This window comes from Bufo gargarizans, chromosome 6 (genome assembly GCF_014858855.1).
Source record: "Bufo gargarizans isolate SCDJY-AF-19 chromosome 6, ASM1485885v1, whole genome shotgun sequence".
Taxonomy (NCBI): Eukaryota; Metazoa; Chordata; class Amphibia; order Anura; family Bufonidae; genus Bufo; species Bufo gargarizans.
This window is the reverse complement of record NC_058085.1, coordinates 70958546-70985824: the sequence shown is the minus strand read 5'-3', so window position 1 is coordinate 70985824 and position 27279 is coordinate 70958546. Positions and strand designations below refer to the sequence as shown.

Sequence of the window (27279 nt, the reverse complement as noted above, 5' to 3'; positions counted from 1 at the left end):
CTTTTTCAAAGGGATACATGTCTCTAAAAGTCAACGTCCCCGCCCAGCTGGAGACAATCGCCCCACCTGTGTAATCAAGCGACCACCAATCGGTGTCCAGGGGGCGAGGTATTCTATATTAGGTCCAATTGGATTGCACTGCAAGTAAAATATCTGCCCAGGCACACAAACAGTCCACGGGACCTTCAGTGTCATCATAATCATGTGGATGCTCACATGACTCGAAATTCCGACCAAATGATCGAAAGAAGGACAGACCCACATCGTACTCAGGGGTTGGAATCCAGGGGGCAAGATCTCCTATATTAGGTCCAATTGAATCGCTCTGCAAATAAAGTGTCTGCACCAACATATAAATAAACAAAAGGACCTTCAGTGTAATCATGGTCATGTGGATGCTCCCGTGGACTGTTTGTGTGCCTGGGCAGATATTTTACTTGCAGTGCGATCCAATTGGACCTAATATAGGATACCTCGCCCCCTGGACACAGATTGGTGGTCACTTGATTACACAGGTGGGGCGATTATCTCCAGCTGGGTGGGGGGTATATAGGACGTTGACTTTTAGAGACATGTATCCCTTTGAAAAAGCTTGTTGAGGCGAAACGCGTGTTAGGGAAATTGCTTCTTTTCCCTCCCGGGTTAGTATGGCGCATCTATTTATGTCTATTTTTGTATTTATGCTTTGACTGTGGTTGTACCAGTAGACTGTATTGATTACTATTTACATTTTGATACCCGTATGGGCCAAATAATGTGGGTTTAAGCTTTCACTCAGTTAGTAGTCCGAGTAGTTTCTTCTACAGTAATCCCTGGTTCTTGCCATCTTGCATTGGTCACTTTATCATTATTGGATGCACCTTACTGGCCAAGGGGGGACTCTATCACCGTACTTATCCTCAACATTTTATATATGTGTTTGTTGTTTTTGTTACATTGTGTTTCAATAAAGTGATGCTTTGTTTAATAACATGTGTGGTCTATGTGATTTGGTAAAGACACTCAATAGAAAGTCTACGGAACCGTCTCAGTTCCACCTCCTGCAGCAAACATATTGCTGGTGGCAGTCGGAGATATAAACTGTTTGACCAGCTCAGTGAGATAGACAAAAATAAATAAATAGGAAAATAACAAACAGCAGGTGGCGCTATACAGATACATTTTATTGAATAACTCATTGGAGCTGTTGCTAGAAAAAAAAATGCAGAGCTTTTTTTTCCGAATCCAAGACAACCATTTTAAAAGTATTCTCCAGATAAAAATAACGGGCAGATATACTAAGATTACAAATGTCAGTGTTAAAGGATAACTGTCATATTTTCACTCAAAATTCAATTTTCATATATGTTGTTGCTGCTGTGGTGATAATCCATAATCACTAATTATTGTGTTCACATACCACTTGTTTAATAAGATTCCGTCCATAGCAACTGCTCCTCACAAGACTTCTTTCTGACTATCTTCGCAAGATGGCCACCAATGCCCTTACCCTGAAGCTAAGACCTCCCTCCCTAAATAACCAGAATTCATTTGGCTCATCTTGGGAATGCGCAGCCTCACCCCAACCAATCGGCTTTCTCCAAACTAAAACACGCCCTCTTCCTCCTGAGTAATCGCGAATATTCTAATCGCTAAATTTTATCGCAAATAAAGGGACTATCCCGGTCCGACGGGAGAGCACACGCAGCATTCGGGGCTGCCCACTACTACGTCCTCCGTCTTCTGTATATAGAAGATAGGAGATGGAGGACACCTAGCAACGCTGTAAGTTGGCATAGACTTGAACTGTCATTTATGCCAGAAACCGATTGTAAATCTGTCGGGCCGCTGAAGGCCACACCTTTGCACTGCACACTTTTCTCAACACTTTACAAAGTTGCCAATCGAAGTGAAAGGCTACAAATTATGGAGCAAATAGCGACATAAAACATATGATAAATGTTCCTGCATTATAAAAAGTTAAAACATAAGCAGATTATTTAGAAAGTGTATGGCACCCACCATAGGATGATTTGCTGTGTTTACCAGACTGACACCCCTCTTCTCTCCACCTCCTCATCTGATCCCATTGATCAGTTTTATGAAGAATACCTCCCAGCATTTACATACTTCCCAAGCATCCCTCTTTTGGAGGGGCAGTCCTGCTTTTGACCCAAGTCCTTCTATCCCACATTTTTCCTAAGTTCTTCTGTCTCACAAAGTTGTGATTTGGTCATAAATCAGCTTAGAAGATCATTCAGCAGAGAAGAGAGAGGAACTGGAGGACAAGCCATCAGACAGCCAGTCTGACAGATTTAACGCATACTGATTTTAGATCAAAATAATATAATAAAACTAAAATGGTTACAAAGGTGACCATAGTCATTAGATTCGAACTTGCTCTACCTAGGAAGCTACAACTCTTTTGGGTAGGTGCTTCTTGTGAAAAATGGGGCTGTTGGCAGGTACTGTATGCAATATAGGAACAACAATCTAAATGTAATAAACCCTTGTAATTAAAATCACTTCATACGCACTGAATACAGTAAGCCTCTGTCTCAAATACCACAAAACACTAAAATTCAATATAAAATTCCCCATACAGAGGTTTATGATTGTTTCTAAGCCTGGCAGACGTTCAGTATTCATGAGCCATTGAAATGGAGAATCCATAAAATTCTATATTATGTACTTAAAAGGGACAATAAAACAAGACAAGGAGTCCTTGGATCTAAAGAAAGGACAATTAAGGCACATCAATCCAGATCACAGCATTCACATTAAAGGTCAGTGTATCAGTTTATGTAGAGAAAGATGAGGCCTGCAGATGCATGCAGAGGTCCTCTGGAAGTCCATAAATAGAGCTGGAGGAAGCTAACATGAAATTCTGCAATATAGTACTATTAAAATGCGATTTCCAGATCCCTGTGCCCATGGATGAGATGTAAGGAAGCGTACCTCCTACACACAGCCGCAGGCTCTCCTTTGCTATGGAGCCTTGGCACTCAGCGTACTGCCATACAATGCTTCCTTAAACCACAATATAAGAACATGCTTTGGATTAGGTATAAAGCTGGAGGCAAATAACGGTATGGTACAGTCACACAGACCTCTATGGGTGCCATATTATGGCTCTGTATAGCATAGCCAAGTGGATGAGCCCTCATTGTAAATCTCTGTGGAATATACAAATGAAAGTTATTATTCTTAGTATTATTATGGCATTTTCTGACAAAACAACTAAAAAGGCTTTCGAAGATTTTAATACTGATGACCCATTCTCTGGATAGGTCATCAGTATCTGATCGGAGAGGTCTGACACCCAGGACCCCTGCTGATCAGCTATTTGAGAATGCATCGGAGGTCCTGCGAGTACCGCGGCCTTCTCCGCGCTTAACAAGCACAGCGGCGTATATTGTATAGCACCAGTGCTTGGTATCGCTCTCAACACCATTCACTTCTATGGTGCTGAGCTGCGCCTATGCCACGTGACTGATGAATGTGTCTTCACTTGGCCTAAGAAAAGCTGAGAGTAGGCCACAGTGCTGCTGTAAGTGCCGTTGTCTTCTCAAACAGCTAATCAGCGGGAGTCCTGGGTGTTGGACCCTCACAAATCAGTATTGAAATCTCAGAAAACCCCAAGAAGTTACTTAGGTTACTTTCACACTAGCGTTTTTGCTGGATCTGGCAGGGATCAGCAAAAACACTTCTTTTACTGATAATACAACCATCTGCATCCGTTATGAACAGATCCTGTTGTATTATCTCTGAAAGTCAATGGGAGACGGATTCGTTTTCTATTGTGTCAGAGTTAAACAGATCCGTCCTCATTGACTTGCATTGTGGGTCATGACAGATCCGTCTTGCTCCACATCCCATAACAAAAAGAAAACCGCAGCGTGCGGTTTGTTCTCTGGTATGAGAACACAACCAAAAGGAACGGAATGCATTTTTGGAGCACTCCGTTCTGTTCAGTTACATTTTGTCCCTATTGAAAATGAATGGGGACAAAACGGAAGCATTTTTGCGTATGACCGATCTCAGTACCAGAAAATAGAAACGCTAGTGGGAAAGTAGCTTAAAGCAGACATGTCTGGAGAAGTGACAGCTCCTCTTTATAAGAGTCATCAGTGAAAATCTTAATTGTTAATCTTTAATCTTAATCCTTAATCTTTAAGGAGTGCTGTGGAGTCAGCGGTACAGATGTACAACCACTTGGAGGAACGAGTGCACGCTCTGGTTACTAAGTCCAATCGTAGACTGGAACTTTTGGAGTCCATGTTGAAGATCCAGGAGTTGGAAAAACAGTTTAGCCAGGTAAAGACAGGAAAGTGAATGACATAAATGTTATAATGAATAGAACATAAAAGTGTCAGGACCGGCCCTGCAATATCTGGATAAAAATAACATTAAAATCTTGTATGAAGACCATCAGTATAATAGATTATATAATTAACTTCGCACCACAGTAAGGCTAGGGCTACACAGTCACGTGACTTCTTGTAGCAGAAAAGTCACGCAACATTTTTATAATGATAGTCAATGGTCTCGTACTGCGACATGCAACATGCTGTGACTGCGACACAACAGTCGCAAAAAATCCATCCAAGTTGGATTTTTGAGCGACTGTCACTTCACAGTTCCAGCATGTCATAGTGACACCATTGGCTTTCATTGCAAAAAATGCTGTGCGACATGAATGTCGAATGACACATGTTGCAATGTAGTTGTCGCGCGACACATGTCGCTGTGTAGCCCTAGCCTTAAAGGGCTGGTCGAAGACTAGTTAAACTTGTTGTGTCTTGTATTGCTGCACAACTCCATAAAAAAAAATTATTATGAGCTGCAGTACCACACGCAACTTGTGGACAGGCATAGCAGTGTTTCTGGAAACAATCATGGACAACTTCTTTAACTCCACGCTTACTTCCAAAGCTGAGCCTATGGATGGATGGAGATGGAGAAAATCAGCTACATGAGATGGACACTATGGAATGGTCTTTGGAAACTTTAGAGAAGTATCACAAAAAGTTTAAGGAATTCTTCCTCCAAGCAACAGTGAGTATTCCTTATCAATAGGAAAAAAGCTGATTAATCTCAAAACCTATTATAAAGCTTCTACATATTATCAATGGATCTTTGATCCCAGAATTGATGTAGTTTGGTTTGAGCTACAAAGGCTTGGATGCCCTTTTGGATCTATGTACCCATGTTTTTATTGTTTAACCTTTACAGGTGCATTATAACCATGGGTTGGTTCTTCTAGATGATGCAAATAAGTTCAGTGGGTCCATGTTTCCAGAAATGGATTTTTTTAAGGTTACGAGAGGAGCCTTCCAGACCAAACTGAGTAGTTTCTACATGAATGTTGAAAGGCAAAAAGAAGAACTGGAGAAGCTTCTGAATCTGTACAGATTTTGTGACAAGGTAGACCGTCACATTTTGTTTTAGTTTTTTTGCTTATTTTGGTCATTAGATAAGTATACCAGGAAAAAGTAATATGTCCTAATTTTTGGCTGATCTCTTCTACTAGATTACACAGCTCACCATTAGCTACAGCCGCTATGTGGGACAATTGAAGATGGCTGAACAAAAGCTTTGCCAGCCAGAGACCCAGCAGTGCCTGGAGACCTACCTGCAGAAATTAACTGAGGAGTTGTCAGATGTCAAATTTCAAGAGATGAAAGAAGAATCCTACAAACTAAGCAGCTGTAGAGGACTGGCCGTTTGGAATGAGACTTGGCTCAAATGTCAGGAAGCTAAGCAACTTATAGAAGAAACTGTAGAGAAGTGTAAAGATGAGCAAAATGCAGCCTGGCACAAGGATACCACATTGTCCTCTAGTGTCAGTAAAGGAGAAGACACAGTGGTAAATTTTTCTAATGAAATCACGCAAGGAAGCCGAAAGGAGGACCATGAATTTAGGCCACGGGGCAGCATGAGATCTGCAGAATCAACCATTATTAACTGCTGTAGTTTTGGCCTTCATGCTGGTTCCATGGGTTTATTTCTTAAAGCACCTAGAAGTCAAAGAAACACAAGAGCAACACGAGAAACTTTGATTTCGCAGGGATGTTCTACCAGTGAAGAAACCAAAAACAGCAATGGGTCAGATCCTGAAAGCACTGAGCTGATGGTGCAGAACTCCAACAATGAAGCGCTAGAGATTTTGCATACTCCTAGTCCAAAGCTTTCTAGGCCAACCCCAGTACAGCCATCCTCTGTGACAAATGCAGACCACTTCACATGGGTCTCCTATGGCAGGGCCAATAGTGATGACTCTAGTATTATGACTGAGAATGACAGTAGTAAAATGAAGCAGTCAGGCAGAAGATGCGTCCTTTCTAGGCATGCCAGCTTCTCAACAGGAGACTCAAATTCCCATTACTCCTCAGAAAGTTCTTCAACTATTTCTCCTTTGCAACCAATGGAACCACTTACCTCATACATGCCTTGGATGAGAAGAGCCATGACTGAATCATCTAGGGACAATGACTGGACGGCAAAGTTTAACTTTGCGTAAGTGAACCTCGTGTGGTTTTTCATTTACCTTCATGTTAGATCAAGTATGTGCACCAATAGGTATCTTAAACCAAGTTTGAACACTTGTCCCCAACTGAGTCATAAAGAATTTGGCAGACTTTAACATAAATATAGAAACAATGATTCTAGGAAATGATCAGTCTGAGGTTCATTAGCCTCTCGAGAGGTGAAGACCCATTAACTATCTATGGAGAACATATAGACATCCACTTTTAATTGCTTCACAACTTTGTTGTTATCATTGTATATACAGAATATATTCTCAGTAAGGTCTAATAGTTTGTGTATTGACCCATAAGAAATAGACCCTAGTGACAAGGGATTAGATCTGAAGTTAGCTTTAACCTTTTTTGTTGGACTTTTGGGGACACTTATTGTCTAATATCCTGGGTCCACCAGAGGACCATCTTATGCTTTGGGGTGTACCCTTGTTAAAGAAAATAGGATATCTCATGTAGTCACTATACAACCAGCCCACTAGTTGCCTACAAGTCACTAACATGGTCCCTTAAGTGCCACCAGACAGGCTCAGTGCACATGACTTCAGTATGTACATACATGAGTCCACAGGGATATATGGACTTGTTCTAGTATGACCATACTTATTAGTTAGTAACCATTCATAGTTTTGAGATCTGGAGGATCAGTGAAAATATTTGAAATGTTTTTCATGCCAATAAATCTTCATAATTTTTTTTTATTCAATTCCTGTCCAGTAAACTCCATCGAATAATGGAAGAACTGCTTGCCACAGAGAAAGATTATGTGTGTTCTCTGGGTTATGTTCTCTCCCACTACCTGAGTGAGATGGATCAGCCAGATCTCCCGCCTACCCTACGTGGGCAGCATGCCGCCATATTTGGAAACTTGGAAAAACTCTATGAGTTCCACAGCCATGTTTTCCTACAGGAACTTACAAGCTGCAGAAGGGACCCAAGTCACGTTGGGCGCTGTTTCCTGAAACATGTAAGCCTAACAGTTTTTAAGGATTGTTACTGTCACTAATATGTTCAAAGAGAACTTGACCTGTCTGCTTCAGTACAGGTAACTATTTGCATTCACCATAAATGATCAATTGTAAAGTATTTTGTTCTTCAGATGCTTCCTGCTAGAAATGTGTGAATAAATCATAAGCTGAGTGTTGTCAATACCCTTGTATACTCTATGTCATATTTGCAAAATATTGGATTTGCTTAAGTGCAATCAGCATAAGGCTTTATGCTCATGGCCATGTCCATATTTTGCTCAGCAAACAATGGATCTGCAAAATGTTTTTCCGTGTTTTTTCTATGTTCTGTAAATTGTAGAAAGACCATAAAAATGTAGATAACTTACATGCAAAATATGGTACCGGGCATGAAGCCTAATTCTAATATAGGGTGCGAAAAAACAATAAAATTCAAGTTACCAGTACTTATTCCATTACTGATTTGTTTCACGTTACAGAAAGAAAAGTTTGGACTTTATGCTTTTTACAGCAAGAACAAACCTCAGTCTGACCGATTACTACAAGAACATGGAGCAACGTTTTTCAAGGTATAGTGGAGATAAATTCTGGATAAAATGTAGAAGCAGAAACATCAATTAATAGCTACTATATAACATAATATATTTTACATTACTTTACCTCCTGGGAGTAAGAGATAACGTGTGGATTGAGAGTTGCTGTTCTTTGTACCTTCTCATTTCTTAGTTCATTGACAGTTTGGTGCTGAGCTGATGAAATCTGTTGCAGACTGGTTGATAGGTAAAAGTTATATAGAAGACCATGTGGCAGTTTATTCCTAGCAACAAGTCTGTCTCAATTTTAGAGCTCAAGCGGAATTGGCTCTGTTCAGTGAAAGCTAGAGAAGCTTGGAAGCAGTCAATCCATGTCAATTCAGCACCATATGATTAATCATGTTTTTTTTTTTTTTTGTTTGTTTTTCAATCGATTTAGATGGAAAAATGTTTTAATAGCTTTTCTGGAATATAGCTTTAATTACCTGATTCATGGATGGGAATCCACCAATCACTAGAAAGAAGGGACAACTAGGTTGATGTTGCCTTTTCACTGCAGTATCTGACAAAATGGAGCTTTGGCTCTGTTCTCACTGCGCTAAAGCCTTCCATCGATGGTAAATGTTGGTATTCCCAGATTTATACCTCACCAAGAAGGCTGTAACATACTGAGGTGCTCGAAAGTTTGGTCAGAATTTTCTATATTCTGTATTAATTTGACCTAAAACTACATCAGATTTTCAGACAAATCAAACAAATGAGTAAAAAATATTAGTGTTGATTTATTATTAATATTACTAATATTAGAGTTTCATTTATTTATTGAAGAAAATGATCCAATATCACATCTCTGAGTGGCAAAAGTATGTGAACCTTTAAGATTAGCAGATAGTTTGAAGGTGAAATTAGAGTGAGATGTTTCCAATCAATGGAATGACAATCAGGTGTGAGAAGGTGGCCTGTTTTATTTACAGAACAAAGATCTGTTAAAGTCTCTACATGTTTGTGAGATTTCTGGGGACCTCAGAAGAACAGTTGTTGAGTCTTATCAGGCTGGAAAGAGTTACAAGTCCATCTTTAAAGAGATTGAACTCCACCAATCCACAGTCAGACAAACGGTGTACAAATGGAGGAAATTCAAGAACAAGACCATTATTACCCTCCCCAGCAGTGGATGACCAACAAAGATAACACCAAGAGCAAGGGGTGTAATATTGTGAAATCACAAAGGAACCCAAGGTAACCTCTAAGCAACTAAAGGCCTTTCTCACACTAGCTAATGTTAAAAGGGTTGTCGCAAGAAAAACATTCTACATTTTTCAAACCAGCACCTGGATCTAAATACATTTGTAATTGTATGTAATTAAAAATTTAGTATAACCACTGTGTAATTCATTGAAATCTATGCCACCTGCTGTTTGCTCTTTTTCTAAATTCTCTGTCCAGCTTACTGAGGTTGACATACATGTTCAGAATGTGGGTCATGCAGCAAGACAAAGACCGTAAGCACACAGGTCGTCCTACCAAAGAATGGTTTAGAATAAAGTAAAAGTTTTGGAATGACCAACTCAAAGTCCTGACCTTAATCCAATAGAAATGTGATGGAGGGACCTGAAGCGGGAAGTTCATGGGAGGAAAGAAAACCCACCACCATAGCAGAATTAAAACATTTTGTACAGGGGAATGGGCTAAAATTCCTCCAAGCTGATGTGCAGGACTAATCAGGAATTACCAGAAGTTGCAGTTGTTACGACATAAGGAGGTCACACCAGATACTGAAAGCAAAGGTTCACATACTTTTACAACTCTCAGACATGTGATATTGGATCATTTTCCTCAATAAATAAATGTTTTTGACTAATTTGTATGATTTCGTTATCTTTATCTACTTTTAGGACTTATGAAAGTCTGATGTAATTTTAGATCAAATTTATTCAGAAATATAGAAAATTCTGAAGGGTTATAAAACTTTCAAGCACCACTGTATGCCAATGTAAAGGCATACATTGCTAATAGTCTACCATTGTTTGTTTTTTAATGAACCTACCACGCCAGGGGTCAGCAACCTCAAGCAGGCTCTATTTACGTCTATGGAAGTTACAGAACCACTGAGCAAGTGTGCATGCTGGAAGTTGTAGTCTCCCTGCAGTTGATGACCCCTGTACTATTTTATGCCATTTTATGGAGTGTGGGAGGAAACTGGAGAACCCGGAGGAAACCCATGCAAACACGGGGAGAACATACAAACTCCATGCAGATGTTGCTCTTGGTCGGATTTGAACTTAGGCCCCAGCTCTGCAACACCGTGCTGTCCCGGATATAACCACATGAAGACTAATGATGCTAGGCCAATAACATGGCCCATAGTTTATTCTAAATAAGGGCCATCAAAGTTATGTCTTTATATTGTCATTATAGGTTTTACTGTATTGTGGTTGTGTATTGTTGTGTTAGCTAAGGATGACATCCATGATAATGTGTGCTATTTTCACAGAGGAAGCAGCAGGAGTTGGGAGATAAGATGGATCTCTCGTCCTATCTTCTAAAACCCATCCAGCGGATCAGCAAGTACAGTCTTCTCCTGCAGGACATGGAGTGGGAGTGCAAAGGCCAAAGTACCAGGGAGGCAGAGCTGAAATCTGCCCGGGAGGCTGTCAGATTCCAGCTCCGTCATGGGAATGATCTCCTTGCCATGGATGACATTCAAGTTTGTGACGTAAGAAATTATGATAAATAAAATCCCTTCCAATACATCCTACTTTAACAAAATTAGAGAAGGATATAGGGTCTCTCAATGAGGACTAATACCTAAATGCTATGTCCAGCAATCAGGCATGCATCAAGCCCTTTAGCTGCCTGTAGCAAAAAGTTTAGTAACGCTCCCTCAGTTCATGAATGGTGCTCCTGTTAGAACTACTGTAGTGGTCCGTGGATATACAGTTGAAACCAGAAGTTTACATACATTATATAAAAAGACACATATTCATGTTTTTCTCAATATCTGACATGAAATCTGAATAAACCTTTCCTGTTTTTGGACAATTAGGATTACCATAATTTTTATTATTTGCCAAATGCCAGAATAATGAGAGGGAGAATTTTTTAAGGCATTTTTATTTTTTTCTGCAATGCCAAAAGTTTATATACACTAAGATTACTATGCCTTTAAACAATTCTGGACTGCCCATATGATGATGTCATGTGTTTGGAAGCTTCTGTTAGGTTTGTTGGCAACATCTGAGTTAATTAGAGACACACCCGTGGATGTATTTAAATGCACACCTGAAACACACTGCTTCTTTGTGTAGCATCATGGGAAAGTCTAAAGAAATCAGCCAAGATATCAGGAAGAGAATTGTGGACTTGCACAAGTCTGGCTCAATCTTGGGTGCAATTTCAAGATAAATCACAGAAAAAACTAAGATAAAAACATCCTGCACGATATGATATAAATTTGTGGATGTCCCTGGCCATATTATTGAAGAAAACCACAGAAACAAGATAATAATGCACTTATTAAAGCAGATGCAAGCACTATATATGGACTTGGTGGCGGGCTTAGATGTGTTTTGATCAAAATATATCGACTAAGTGTCTCAGACATTATCATATCAGGGTGAGGACTTAGTCCATATATAGTGCTTGCATCTGCTTTAATAAGTGCATTATTATCTTGTTTCTGTGGTTTTCTTTAATAATATGGCCAGGGACATCCGCAAATTTATATCATATCGTGCAGGATGTTTTTATCTTAGTTTTTTCTGTGATTTTTTTGTTTATGTAGTGTTTGCTTGAGGGAGTGGCACCTTCAAGTGTGAATGCGCACCTAGTATCTTGGGAGTAGCATTCCTCTGCACTTTTGCCCCCCTCCTCTATCCAATGAGCGCCTTAATTAGGTGGTACATATGGCTGTGCTTGCTCCTCCTCCCATTGGTTGCTTGATGCACATGGAGGTTACTAGGAGCAGCACACCATATGTGCGGGGTCTGCGCTCCTGAACATAGAAGCCCAACGGCTTAGGTAGGTTTAGCGTAGGACCCGCCTGACCTGAGACCACCTTGACGCTTGGTGGCGGGCTTAGATGTGTTTTGATCAAAATATATCGACTAAGTGTCTCAGACATTATCATATCAGGGTGAGGACTTAGTCCATATATAGTGCTTGCATCTGCTTTAATAAGTGCATTATTATCTTGTTTCTGTGGTTTTCTGCAATTTCAAGATACCTGAAGGTGCCTTGTTCACCTGTACAAACAATTATACGCAAGTACAAACAAGATAGGAATGTCCAGCCATCATACCGCTCAGGAAGGAGACGGCTTCTGTGTCCCAGAGATATGTGCATATCAACCCAAGAACAAAAGCAAAAGATCTTGTGAAGATGATGGCGGAAGCTGGTAAGATTGTGTCAATATCTACAGTGAAACGAGTACTGTATCAACATGGGCTGAAAGGCCACTCTGCCAGGAAGAAGCCATAACTCTAAAAGAAACATAAAAAAGCCAGATTAATGTTTGCAAATGCACACAGGAACAAAGACCTACATTTTTGGAGACATGTCCTGTGGTCTGACAAAACTAAAATGGAACTTTTTGGCAATAATGACCATCGTTACATCTGGAGGAAAAATGGAGAAGCTTGGAAGCCTAAGAACACCATCCCTGTGAAACGAGGGGATGGCAGCATCATGTTGTGGGGTTGTTTTGCTGCAGGAGGGACTGGTGCACTTCACAAAATAGATGGCATCATGAGGAAAGAAGATTATGTGGAAATACTAAAGCAACATCTCAAGACATCAGCCAGGAAGTTAAAGCTTGGGTGGAAATGGGTCTTCCAAATGGACAATGACCCGAAGCATACTGCCAAACTGGTTACAAAGTGGCTTAAGGAAAACAAAGTCAATGTTTTGGAGTGGCCAGCACAGAGCCTTGATCTCAATCCTCAGTCAATAGTGAAGATGTTGCACTAGAGAAACCTAGACACCAAAGGAGGTGCACCTGTCCAGACGAGGACACTCACTCGAATGGGGAGGGGGGGCAACAAAATGTATAATAATGGACAGAGCACTCAAAGAAAGCTGGGACTATGTGATTGAACAAATAATACACTGATATTTATTGTGCTAAGGTCAGCACTAATTAATGCAATAAAACAATAAGAAGGTAGCGGCATAGAGTGTATACAATGTATGGCTCTATGCTATTACCATAGCAACACAGTAAAAGTAGCAACAGTACATATAGTAACAGCCCAAATTGCAAGGGGTAAGTGACAGGAAGAAATAGCAGTTGTTATTCGATAAATATTTCGATGAAATAATCAACCCAATGTCCATATAGAGGGTATAAAACCCTAAAGAAAATCGGTGGATACCGATCCTATCAAAGTTCTTACAAAGCAACGTTCAATTAGCTCCACTAGATTTCGAGACCACAACCAGTGTTCATAGAATAACTACCCCACACCTGAAAACAGCGGCATCTCGCTGAAGCGGGGTAGGTAGCGGCGTCCCGCTACTAAACAACTTGCAAGTGATTTTTACCTTTGGATAGACTAGAACTTCGGCCAGACCTCGGGATATTGTCGCTCCCCAAACGTGCCTCCGTTAATGCAGCACTGCTTTATCGGGAGGTTCTTGTTGGTAAGGACTCCACTGGTGGGTTTTTCATCACCGCCTAGGCCAATAATTGCCGGCCTTCTGTTGGTTAGTCCGCAGTAATGCTGTATTGATGACTTTCGTCGATTTAAACAGCTCACCACCGGTCACTGGCAGTCGATAGTTGGTAATGGGTCTTTCAATGCAACAAAAGTGGGGGATGTAGCTCCAGACGCGTTTTTCGGGGTCCTAATTCTCACCCCTTCCTCAGTGGTATACATCCCCCTTTCAAATCCCCTCTCTTATAGTAGCACTCTTTCATGGTCTCATTGGCTAATTATCGAACGTCAGATCCGGTATGTCAATTCGTTCAGGTGTCCGTAATTATTGCCCGATATCATCCATAGTGAAAATAATAAGAGAGAACGAAAAATAACAGTTTTCCTCCTTTAACAATTAGCTACATGTTTACAATTTCATATGTTTGCACATAATGGGCCCATAATTTTTCTCTGGAAAAAACGCACTTATGCACCTTGCGTTATTGATGCGGCATATGTGCGTTTTTCCTTTTTATATGTAACCATTGCCCAAAGTCATCCATAATAAAAATAATAATAAGAGAGAACGAAAAGTAACAGTTTCCCTCCTTTAGCAATTGGCTACATGTTTACAATTTCATATGTTTGCACATGGTGGGCCCATAATTCTTCTCTAGAAAAAACGCACCTATGCACCTTGCGTTATTGCTGCGGCATATATGCGTTTTTTCTTTTTTGTATGTAAAAGAAGGGCCCCTCCCTTACCATTGATCCAATAAGTAATATGGTGGATACTCAACATAACGATAGGAATACCCATTCTTATTACACTGGAAACAAAACATCCCAAATAGATTTCTCCTTTAGCAGTTAACTACATGTCTATAATTTCGTAATATGTATAATGGGCCCATACGTCTCCTATAGAAAAACACACCTGTGCCGACTGCGTTAATAATGCAGCACACGTGCGTTTTCTCCATTTTCGTATGAAAAACAGGGCCAATACAATGTGTCATTATGGGGTCATTGGACATCCATTCCCTGTACACAATAATAGACCACGAAAAAGGGTAAGAGGCTGTAAGATCCCAATTAACATTGGAAGACAGGTTGAGTGTGGAACAAATTAATTTTTTAATTGAAGGTATTGATTTTTATTTGCAGACACAGGAGACTGCCATGGGCACCAGGTTCGCCCCCAGTTCTGCTAATTTATTCATGGCGGAGTGGGAGAGACAAACCATTCTGCCGAGGATGGGGACGGACCTGGTGCTCTGGCAGCGTTAACTCGATGACATCCTTTTTGTCTGGAAAAGTGGGAAAGAAAGTCTGCAGGTTTTCTCACAGGAATAACGAGTCAGGAGAACATTGAATACTTGGACTTAAATATTAGCATAAAAAACAAGGACATAGTATGTAGTACTTTCATTAAGCCCACTGCCAGAAACAGTTACATTTTATTTAATAGCTGCCACCTCCCAAGATGGCTAACCAATATCCCTCAGGGCCAGTTCCGAAGGGTCAAAAGAAACTGCACACTAGAGGCAAAATTTGATATAGAGGTGAATAAAATGAAGGAGAAATTCCTGGAGAAAGACTATCCTACTGAGATTTTAGATAAGGCACTGCAGCAGGTCAAAGAGATGGATAGAAAGACTTTTTTTGAGGACAGAACAGCGCAGCAATCCCAGTCTAGCCAAGAAGTCTTGAGAATGATCTTACCCTTTAGTGATGATTACAGGAAGATACGTCAGATCATAACAAAACATTGGCATTAGTTGCAAAAAGACAAGGTTGTATGCACATTAATGCCACCCAATGCAAAAATCACTTTTTCGAAAGCCTCTAATCTGGGCCTTAAAGTGGCTCCTACAGTTAAGAGACACCCAAATAGGGAATCCACTATTTCTAGTTGGATGGGCCTGCAAGTTTTTTTTTTAGGTGTGGCAATTGTGGCAATTGCAAACTAACGTCTTTCCAAAAAAGAACTAACAAATTGGTATCAACAACTAACAACCATCGCCACATAATCAAGGATTGTCTGACATGTAGCTCTGAAAACGTTATCTATGTTATAGAATGTTCATGCAAATGGCAATACGTTGGCAGGACTAAAAGATCTTTAAAAAAACGGATATCAGAGCACATGAACAACATACGTAAAGGGTTTGAAAATCATTCGTTATCGTATCATTTTAAAATTAGCCACAATCAGGACCCTTCAGGAATGAGGTTTTTAGCAATAGACAAAGTGGACAAAGAGTGGAGGGGCGGTAACCATATTGAAAGGCTGTCTAGGCTCGAAGCCAAAAGGATTTTCGAGCTCGATACCCTGCTACCCAAGGGCCTCAATGCGGAATTTGAGCTCTTTGGATTTTTATGAATCCCAAGTGGGCACCCATGTGTTGATGACTAACCGGGTCTTTGTTTTTTACCGGACTTGGTTTCTCCTTCACATATGGGTTCCCACTTCGATACAACCCTCAAGAGTACAGAACAGTTTTTGGGAATTTTAACTTGATTAATACCGGATTTTAACACAAGATAGTTTTATTGATTTTATCAATGTTACTGTATCCTATATTTATATTCTACTTAGGACTGATTGGTTTTATTAGAATGTGTATAACTATTGTGATGTTAAGTATTGGCCCTGTTTTTCATACAAAAATGAAGAAAATGCACGTGTGCTGCATTATTAACGCAGTCGGCACGGGTGCGTTTTTCTATAGGAGACGTATGGGCCCATTATACATATATGTACGAAATTATAGACATGTAGTTAACTGCTAAAGGAGAAATCGGGATGTTTTGTTTCCAGTGTAATAAGAATGGGTATTCCTATCGTTATGTCGAGTATCCACCATATTACTTATTGGATCAATGGTAAGGGAGGGGCCCTTCTTTTGCATACAAAATAGAAAAAACGCATATATGCCGCAGCAATAACGCAAGGTACATAGGTGCATTTTTTCTAGAGAAGAATTATGGGTCCAACATGTGCAAACATATGAAATTGTAAACATGTAGCCAATTGCTAAAGGAGGTAAACTGTTGCTTTTCGTTCTCTCTTATTTTTTACTTTTATTATGGATGACATTGGGCAATGGTTACATATAAAAAGGAAAAACGCACATATGCCGCATCAATAACGCAAGGTGCATAAGTGCGTTTTTTTCTAGAGAAAAATTATGGGCCCATTATGTGCAAACATATGAAATTGTAAACATGTAGCTAATTGCTAAAGGAGGAAAACTGTTATTTTTCGTTCTCTCTTATTATTTTCACTATGGATGATATCGGGCAATAATTACGGACACCTGAACGAATTGACATACCGGATCTGATGTTCGATAATTAGCCAATGAGACCATGAAAGAGTTCTACTATAAAAGAGGGGATTTGAAAAGGGGATGTATACCACTGAGGAAGGGGTGAGAATTAGGACCCCGAAACGCGTCTGGTGCTACATCCCCCACGTTTGTTGCATTGAAAGACCTATTACCAACTATCGACTGCCAGTGATCGGTGGTGAGCTGTTTAAATCGACGAAAGTCATCAATACAGCATTACTGCGGACTAACCAACAGAAGGCCGGCAATTATTGGCCTAGGCGGTGACGAAAAACCCACCAGTCGAGTCCTTACCAACAAGAACCTCCTGATAAAACAGTGCCGCATTAACGGAGGCACGTTTGGGGAGCGACAATATCCCGAGGTCTGGCCGAAGTTCTAGTCTATCCAAAGGTAAAAATCACTTGCAAGTTGTTTAGTAGCGGGACGCCGCTACCTACCCCGCTTCAGCGGGACGCCGCTGTTTTCAGGTGTGGGGTAGTTATTCTATGAACACTGGTTGTGGTCTCGAAATCTAGTGGAGCTAATTGAACGTTGCTTTGTAAGAACTTTGATAGGATCGGTATCCACCGATTTTCTTTAGGGTTTTATACCCTCTATATGGACATTGGGTTATTATTTCATCGAAAATTTATCGAATAACAACTGCTATTTCTTCCTGTCACTTACCCCTTGCAATTTGGGCTGTTACTATATGTACTGTTGCTACTTTTACTGTGTTGCTATGGTAATAGCATAGAGCCATACATTGTATACACTCTATGCTGCTACCTTCTTATTGTTTTATTGCATTAATTAGTGCCGACCTCAGCACAATAAATATCAGTGTATTATTTGTTCAATCACATGGTCCCGGCTTTCTTTGAGTGCTCTGTCCATTATTATACATTTTTTTTATCTCAATCCTATTAAAAATGTATGGCCAAAGCTGAATAGGAAGGTGCGAGCCAGGCGACCAACAAACATGGTTCAGTTACACCAGTTTTGTCAGGAGGAATGGGCCCAAATTCCGACCAACTATTGTGAGAAGCTTGTGGAAAAATATCCAAAATGTTTGACCCAAGTCATACAGTTTAAGGGCAATGCTACCAAATATTAATGCAATGTATGTAAACTTTTGACTTTGCAGAAAGTAATAAAAATTTCTTAAAACATTCTCTCTCATTATTCTGGCATTTGGCAAATAATAATAATTATGGTAATCCTAATTGACCAAAAACAGGAAAGGTTTATACTGTATTGAGAAAAACATGCATATGTGTCTATTTATATAGTGTATGTAAACTTCTGGCTTTTTTTTTATTGTGAAGCAAACAACAAATAGGACAAAATAACAGAAAAAGTCAATGTGCATAACTATTCACCCCCCTAAAGTCAATACTTTGCAGAGCCACCTTTTGCGGCAATCACAGCTCCAAGTCGCTTTGGATAAGTCTCTATGAGCTTGCCACATCTTACCAGTGGGATTTTTGCCCATTCCTCCTTGCAAAACTGCTTCAGCATCTTCAAGTTGGATGGTTTGCGCTTGTGAACAGCAATCTTTAAGTCTGACCACAGATTTTCTATTGGATTGAGATCTGGGCTTTGACTAGGCCGTTCCAACACATTTACATGTTTCCCCTTAAACCACTCAAGTGTTGCTTTAGCAGTGTGTTTGGGGTCATTGTCCTGCTGGAAGGTGAACCTCCGTCCTAGCCTCAAATCACGCACAGAGTGGTACAGGTTTTGTTTAAGAATATCCCTGTATTTAGCAACATCCATCTTTCCCTCAACTCTGACCAGTTTCCCAGTCCCGGCTGCTGAAGAACATCCCCACAGCATGATGCTGCCACCACCATGTTTCACTGTGGGAATGGTGTTCTTTAGGTGATGTGATGTGTTGGGTTTGCGCCAGACAAAGTGTTTTCTTTGATGGCCGAAATGTTCAATTTTAGTCCTATCAGACCAGAGCACCTTCCTCCATACATTTTGGGAGTCTCCCACATGCCTTTTCGCAAGCTCACAGCATGCCTTATTGTTTTTTGCTGAAAGTAATAGCTTTCCTGTGGCCACTCTGCCATAAAGACCAACTCTATGGAGTGTACGGCTTATTGTCGTCCTATGTACAGATACTCCAGTCTCTGCTGTGGAACTCTGCAGCTCCTCCAGGGTTACCTTAGGTCTCTGTGCTGCCTCTCTGATTAATGCCCTCCTTGCCCGGTCCGTAAGTTTTGGTGAGCGGCCGTCTCTTTGCTGTTGTGCCATGTTCTTTCCATTTGTTTATGATAGATTTGATGGTGCTCCTGGGGATCATCAAAGATTTGGATATTTTTTTATAACCTAACCCTGACTCGTACTTCTCAACAACATTGTCCCTTACTTGTTTGGAGAGTTCCTTGGTCTTCATGGCAGTGTTTGGTTAGTGATGCCTCTGGGGCCTTTCAAAAAAGGTGTGTATATATAATGACAGATCATGTGACACTTAGACTGCACACAGGTGGACATAATTTAACTAATTATGTGACTTCTGAAGATAATTGGTTGCACCAGAGCTTTTTATGGGCTTCCTAACAAAGGGGGTGAATACATACACACATGCCAATTTTCTGTTTTCTATTTCTAAACAATAGTGTTATTTATATATTTTTCTCATTTCACTTCACCAACCTAGACTATTGTGTTCTGATCCATCACATAAAATTCAGATTAACAAAACATTAAATTTAAGGCTGTAATGTAACAAAACACGAAAAAGTCAAGGGGGTGAATACTATATATATATATATATATATATATACACAAATATATATATATATATATATATATATATATATATATAATCGAAGAAATAGGACTGCACTCCAGATATTGATGAAAAAATCAAGTTTCTTGATTTTTTCATCAATATCTGGAGTGCAGTCCTATTTCTTCGATTATACTATTGGGGATTGCCGTCATCCCCCTTGGATTTTGCACCCACTCTTCAGGCTGGTGCTCCCGCTGGACTTTCTTTTTCTATATATATATATATATATATATATATATATATATATATATATGAAGAAAAATTGGCGGCACTAGCTCGAGAAAAGAAATACGGGTGCACGTCTCCAGGGGAATGGACTTGTAGCCCCAATCAATGGATCCGGAAAAAAGAGCGGCACTCCAATGAGTTAAAGCAAGTGAACCCTTTATTCACCCAAGTGGAAAATTTTCCTGTTTTCTTGAATATCAGTGCCACATATTTATGTTCTAGACTGCATGGCTAATTGTGTCATATAATGCCTGGAATAAGTGGATTAGTTACCTGGCATCACATGTATATCACAGTGCAGTCAAATCTAAACAGTGTGTGTCTCATTTTTATCAGTGTGTCTTACCTGCAATGTCCATCTTGCCCAAGGTTTATGACTCCCCCAGATTACCTGCAACATTTAGTACCATTAGACAGCTATACATTCATAAATAAAAGTCCAGCACACTCACTGTCAGTAATCCAAATCACAGCAGAGATCCACAGTGTTCTCACGCCCAGGTAGTCCAGAAATAGAAGAAACAGGATTCAGCGGGTAAATAAAATCCAAAAATGTATTGAAGTTTATTGATTTTAAAAAACACATCCCCTCCTATACATCGCTGACATGTTTCGACCAACTATAGCGGTCTTAGCTGCAGTCAGTCGAAACAAGTCAGCATTATACAATTGGAGATGTGTTTTTTTATGGATTTACTTCAATACATTTTTAGATTTTATTTACACGCTGGATCATATTTCTCCTATTTCTGCATTAGACAGCTATGCCCAGGGCATTTCACCCACCTAGTACAATATCTTCTCTTGTGATACCCCAGCTTGCATTTACTCAGTGGTGTAAGATCCATATAGCACATATGTAACACATCTGAGTAGTTTGCTGGCATCTCAGAGCAGCTTAATAGCGCAGTATATGCACGATCTACCGTATCTTTAGGATAGGTCATCAATATCAAATCGTTGGGGAGTCTGACAAGGCACCCCCACTGATCATCTGTTTCAGGCAGCCAGAAGTGAATATGGAAGAAGTAGAAGGTTCCATACACTGCGTGGTTTGCAACGCCAGCATACTGCATCTCAGTTCACATTCACTTGAGCTGCAGTACCCCAGTTTGGCCACTACACTGTGTACTGCACTGTCTGCCTCCAGCTCCCTAATCCTCTATAAGCAGGGATGGCCAACTTGCTGCTCTCCAGCTGTTGCAAAACTATAACGCCCAGCATGCCAAGACTGTCTACAACTATCAGCCTACAGCAGGGCATGGTGGGAATTATAGTTTTACAACAGCTGGAGGGCCACAGGTTGGCCATCCCTGCTGTATAGGTCATCCATATGTGTAGTGCAGACAACCTTTGTGTTATAATGGCATGTAATAACACAACATAAAATGTATAATGTACATTACTGACATATTCTTTAGTAAATTGGCAGGTTATAGTCACATAACAATTGAACTTGGCAACAGGGCCAGGCGTTACTCCATAGCAACAGTGCTTTATGCAAAGGATACGTGTTTTCTTGTAAGAGGTGCAGGGGCTATTTCTAACCCTTTTAGCCTGACACTCAGGGCCGACTCCAGGTTTATGTGGGCCCTTGGCCGATATAACTCAGTGGGCCCCCTTGTGGCATTTTTTTACATTTACATGTCCCTCTGTGACCCCCACACCATATACCGACCCCAGTGCCACACAAAAAGTATAGTGACCCCCAGTGGCCCCCATACAGTATAATGGCCACTAGTGGCCCTTCACACAGTATAATTACTCCCCCAATGCCCCCCACACAGTATAATGACCGCCAGTGGACCCCCACAAAGTATAATGACCCCCAGTGGCCCCCCACACAGTATAATTACCCCCAGTGGTCCCCACACAGTAAAATGATGCCCCAATGGCCCTCCATTCAGAAAAATGATCCCAAGTGGCCGCCATTCAGTATAATGACCTCCTGTGGCCCCCATGGTCACTGGGGGTCATTATACTGAATAGGGTCTCTAGGGGTCATTATACTGAATGAAGGGTCATTAGGTATCATTATACTACATGGGGGGCACTGGGGGTCATTATACTGTGTGTGGGGGGCACTGGGTGTCCTTATGCTGTGTAAGGGACCCTCACACAGTATAATGACCTCCCAGTGGCCCCCTCATATACCTATCATTGCCGGAGAGCAGGGAAGCCAGCAGTCCTTTCATTCACTAACCGCAGCTCATTAGTGTTGATTGAGCACCAAAGTGTTCAGGTGCTCGGGTCGAACACCTCGGTCGCACAATGGAACTCAATGGGAGAACCCGAGCATTAAACCAGGCACCCCCTGCTCTGAAGAGGGGGGGGTGTCCGGTTCCTAGGAAAAGGGCACAAATTGATGGAAACACCACCGAAATGGTTCGGGAACAGCATGGGGAGGATGTCTGAATGCATCTTGGACTCCCAGGTCGCTGCTGGGAACGATGTTGTCCCAGTAGTACGCCACTTTTACAGACTGACATTGACATTTATACGCACAAAACCGAAGATAAAATTGATTTTAGAGGAAAAATTGTTAGGAAACATTCTTTCCAGTATATTTACTTATATATGTTTATTTACTGTGAAAGGGCTTCCAAAAATTACAAGGAACCGGCACTCCAATACACCCTTTATTACACATAAAGAAGGGCATCATACACCCTTGAAAAATTATGATTGATGGCCTGCTGGTGACCCTCAAAAACAGCTGCTGAGCTGACCCTCTAAAACATTATATGCGAGGGACTGAATAAGAGTCAACCTGTCAGCATTTTCAGTTGACAGGCGGATGCACTTATCAGTTATTATGCCCCCAGCAGCACTAAATACCCGCTCTGACAAAACACTGGTGGCAGGGCAGGCCATCATCTTAAAGGCGTAGAGCTCCAGTTCGTGTCATGTGTCCAGCTTGGACAAATTACACAACGGGGTGTCAAGAAACTGTCCCAGGCCTTGGAGAGTGTTGCCTTGCCTCTGCTTGAACTGCTGTATGTTTCCCTCATCTCCCCTCCTCGGTTGCCCAAGGAACTATGTACTCTGCTGCCAGCATTGTCAGCTGGACATGTTTGGAGCAATTTTTCCACAAGACTTTCTGGTATTGCACCATTTTGCTCATCCTCTCCACCACAGGAATGAGAGATGATAAGTTCTCTTTGTAGCGGGGGTCGAGAAGGGTGAACAACCAGTAATCGGTGTTGTCCAAAATATGTAAAACGTGTTGGTCACAGGAAAGGCAGCCTAACATAAAGTCAGCCATGTGTGCCAGAGTCCCAACAGGCAAGACTCCGCTGTTGTCATCAGGAGGATGACTCTCAATCTCCTCATCCTCTTCCCCCTCTTCTGCCCATCCACGCTGAACAGATGGAATTAAAGTTCCATGGGTACTACCCTCTGTAGCGGAGGCAACCGTCTCGTGCTCCTCCTCCTCATCATCCAAATGGGCACACACGCGGCGCAACTTCACCAGTAGTTCAGGCAAATTGGGGTAGGTTTCGAGAAACCGCTGAACCTCTAAGTTGAAGACGTGGGCTAGGCATGAGATGTGTGTGAGCTTCCCGAGCTCCAAAGCCACCACCAAGTTACGGCCATTATCAGACACAACCATGCCTGGTTCTAGGTTGAGTGGCGAGAGCCACAGCTCAGTCTGGTCTCTTATCCCCTGCCACAGCTCTGCGACGGTGTGCTGTTTGTCACCTAACCAGATCAGCTTAAGCACGGCCTGTTGACGCTTCCCCACTGCAGTGCTATACTGCTTCTGGCTACCGACTGATGGCTGACTGGTGCTGCAAGAGGATAATTCTGAAGTGGAGGAGGAGAAGTGGGGGTTGAAACCACTAACGTAGGTGGTGGCGGAAACCCTGATGGAATTAGGGCCCGCAATCCTTGGCATCGGTAGCACTTGTGTCATCCCAGGGTGCAACTGGCTCCCGGCCTCCACAATGTTCACCCAGTGTGCCGTCAGGGAAATGTAGCGTCCCTGGTCACGAGCACTTGTCCATGTGTCAGTGGTTAAGTATACCTTCCCAGTAACTGCGTTGGTCAGGGCACGGTTGATGTTACGGGACACATGCTGATGTAAGGCAGGCACGGCACACAGTGAAAAATAGTGGCAGCTGGGGACTGCGTAATGAGGGACGGCTGCCGACATCAGGCTGCGGAAGGCCTCAGTGTCCACAAGCCTAAATGGCAACATTTCCAGGGCCAGTAATTTGGAAAGTTGCGCATTTAGTGCTATGGCCTGTGGAAGGGTGGCTGGGTATTTGTACTTGCATTCAAATTCCTGGGGTAAGATCATTTGTACGCTGCGCTGGGACACGGAAGTGGATGTGGTCACTTATGCTGCTTGCGAAGGTCCTGGTGCAGGGCAGGAGGCATCCGGGCCTGCGCCTTCTACAGGGGATTGGCCAGCACGAAACACAGGGATAGAGGAGGCAGTGGTGTGTCCCACAGACACAGATTGTGGACCCAGGCGTTCGGCCCACCTATTACGGTGCTTTGATGCCATGTGGCGGATCATGCTGGTGGTGGTGAGGTTGCTAATGTTCACGCCCTGCTCATTTTTGTATGGCACAGGTTGCAAATTAAAAAATTTTTGTCGTCTGCACTTTCCTCAAAAAGCGCCAGACTGCGGAACACCTACCCCTTGGCAAGGGAGATTTCCACAAGGGTATGCTCTGGGGAACAGTTGCGGGCCTGTTTGGTGTGGCTTGCCTTCTCCCTTTTGCCACCCCACTGCCTCTTCCAGCCTGTTGCGGTGCTGCAGATCCCTCCCCATCTGTACTGCTGTCCTCACTCGGCTTGCCACCTTCCCAGGTTGGGTCAGTGACTTCATCGTCCACCACCTCCTCTTCCACTTCCTCACTCTGCTCATTCTCCTGACTTGTTGACCTAACAACAACCTCAGTTATTGACAACTGTGTCTCATCCTCAGCATCAACCTCTTGAGACAGTAATTGCCGTTGACTTATTGGCAACTGTGCCTCATCATCATCATCCACCTCGTGAAACCCTAATTGCCGTTCCCCACCGCCATCTTCTTGTGACTGTGGATGCTCAAGAGTTTGGGAATCAGGGCACAAGATCTCATGTCCCTCTTCAAGCAGGCTTGTTGAGAGGCCCAAATGAAGGAATGGCGCTGAAAAGAGCTCCTCGAAATATCCGAGTGTGGGATCACCTGTTTGGCAAGACTCTCCATGGTGGGAGGAAGGAGGATAATGGTGAAGATTGTGTTGACCAAACTCTTGGCTACTGAGACTGGACTTGGTGGAAGACAGGGTGGTGATTAACCGACTGGAAGCATTATCTGCTGCAATCCAACCGACCACCTGGTTGCACTGGTCTGACTTCGAGAGCGTTGTCCTGCGCCACCCTGCAAACTGGGACATGAAGCTAGGTATCGTGGATGATTGTTTTTATTGTGTTCTGGCAGCAGGCACAGTTTCAATGCACCCAGGGCCATGGCCTCTGCATGCACCATCAGCATCACGGCCACTTCCCTGTCCCTTACTGCTCGCCTTCTTCACATTAAATGTTATATATGTTTGAAAGTATGTCACACGTATAGTAGCGTAGGATTTGTAAGTGTATGCGCCCAAAAAATAAAAAAAGGTATTTGGGATGCACACACGTTACACAGGAGAAATACCGCAGATAATGTCGCTGATGTCAGCAGCGGCTAATATAAAATTACAGGGAATGTCACAGGTATTTTGGATGTGGAAACGTTACACAGGAGAAATACCGCAGATAATGTCACTGATGTCAACAGCGGCTAATATAAAATTATAAAATTACAGGGAATGTCACAGGTATTTGGGATGTGGAAATGTTACACAGGAGATGTACCCCAGGTAATGTCACTGTCCGCAGCGGACACCGTCTACGGAAAAAGTACACTGGATGTCACTGATAATTTTGGAATACGCACACATTACACAGGAGATGTAGCGCAGATCATGTCGCTGTCTGCAGCGGCCTAACTATTGCACGCTATTTAGCGCAGGTTGCGCTAAAAATATATATTGCTGCTGCCACACACAACAATAATTTTTCAAAGGACTTTTGGGTCTCTGACAAGTTTTTCTACGGAAAAAAAATACTAATTTCACTCCCTACACTATCTTTCCCTTCCTCAGAACAGCTCTCCCTGACTAACACTGAGCCGAACACGTGTCATCGGGTGCTATATAGCACCCGATGAAGCGTTCCGGACAGCTAAACACAGTAATCAGTAACCAACATGGCTACGGCATTACAGTGAAGGGCAGTACTTACTTGCACGTTTATTGGCTGCTACGCAGCCAACAAACATGCGGGGAGGAGACTCGAGCATTGCACTCGAGCACATGCGGTATTCGGCCGAATACAGCCATGTGCCGAGCATCGAGATGCTCGAGCCGAACTGGTGTTTGGCCAAGCATGCTCGATCAACACTACAGCTCATCTCTCTGCACGCCTCTCCTCGGGCCCAGCACAGCAGTAAGACATCGCTGTCCGGGCCTGGAGGAGAGAGAGAGCTGCGGTTAGTAAATGAAAGGACCACCGGCTCCCCTGCGCTCCAGCAATGAGCACTTCCATCTATATTGATAGAAGTGCTCATAGCAGCTGGCCCAGCACTGCCCTAAGAGCTGGCACCCGGGATGGACTGACCCCCCTTTGGCACGCCACTACCCAGTGGGCCCCCCCAGGAGCAGCGGGCCCCAGCACTTGCTCAAGTATGCCGGGTGCTGATGCCGGCCCTGCTGACACGGACTGCTAAATTTTGTGCACCGCTGCTGCATAGAAATACTGTACCCTTTACTGATTGTGATCACTGATTGCCCATGGTGCAACTTCAACTGCCTATTAACAACATTAACCTAAAGCCGCAGTATAATCCAAGCCTACTAAATATTCTGTTTTCTGCCTAGCCTCCAAGCAAACGTTCCTAGCCTCGTGGATAATTAGAATTTGTGAGTAAAGGTTTGGTTATGCAGGATTTGCTCCTTTACATCCCCTTGAAAGATGGCAGGAGATAGGTGACAGACAGGTTTTAAATTCCCCGTGAAATGTAGCGAGGAATATGTAATATCAAGAACGTCAAAGCATTTATGGCTATTAAAGTAAAAGTGGATTACCAGTGCGCGAGAGGGGACATTAGGGAGAGCGAGACGTATTGAGCAGTGAGAGTAACTGCTCGGAACGCAGCAGAGGGAGACAGGAGGAGTGAGATTAATCACATACACGCAGCCATGGACTGGAGCGC

General features: G+C 42.3%; 1 protein-coding gene across 1 annotated transcript in view; it reads left to right on the top strand.

Moving 5' to 3' along the window:
• The window catches only part of LOC122941766 (pleckstrin homology domain-containing family G member 4B-like), a 45328-nt gene that overhangs the window by 12310 nt on the left and 5739 nt on the right, over window positions 1-27279 (top strand). The window contains exons 3-9 of the mRNA XM_044299182.1: window positions 4158-4296; window positions 4915-5037; window positions 5215-5406; window positions 5513-6498; window positions 7239-7488; window positions 7969-8058; window positions 10517-10738. Coding sequence (XP_044155117.1) covers window positions 4158-4296; window positions 4915-5037; window positions 5215-5406; window positions 5513-6498; window positions 7239-7488; window positions 7969-8058; window positions 10517-10738 — 2002 coding nt within the window. The remainder of the gene's footprint in view (window positions 1-4157; window positions 4297-4914; window positions 5038-5214; window positions 5407-5512; window positions 6499-7238; window positions 7489-7968; window positions 8059-10516; window positions 10739-27279) is intronic.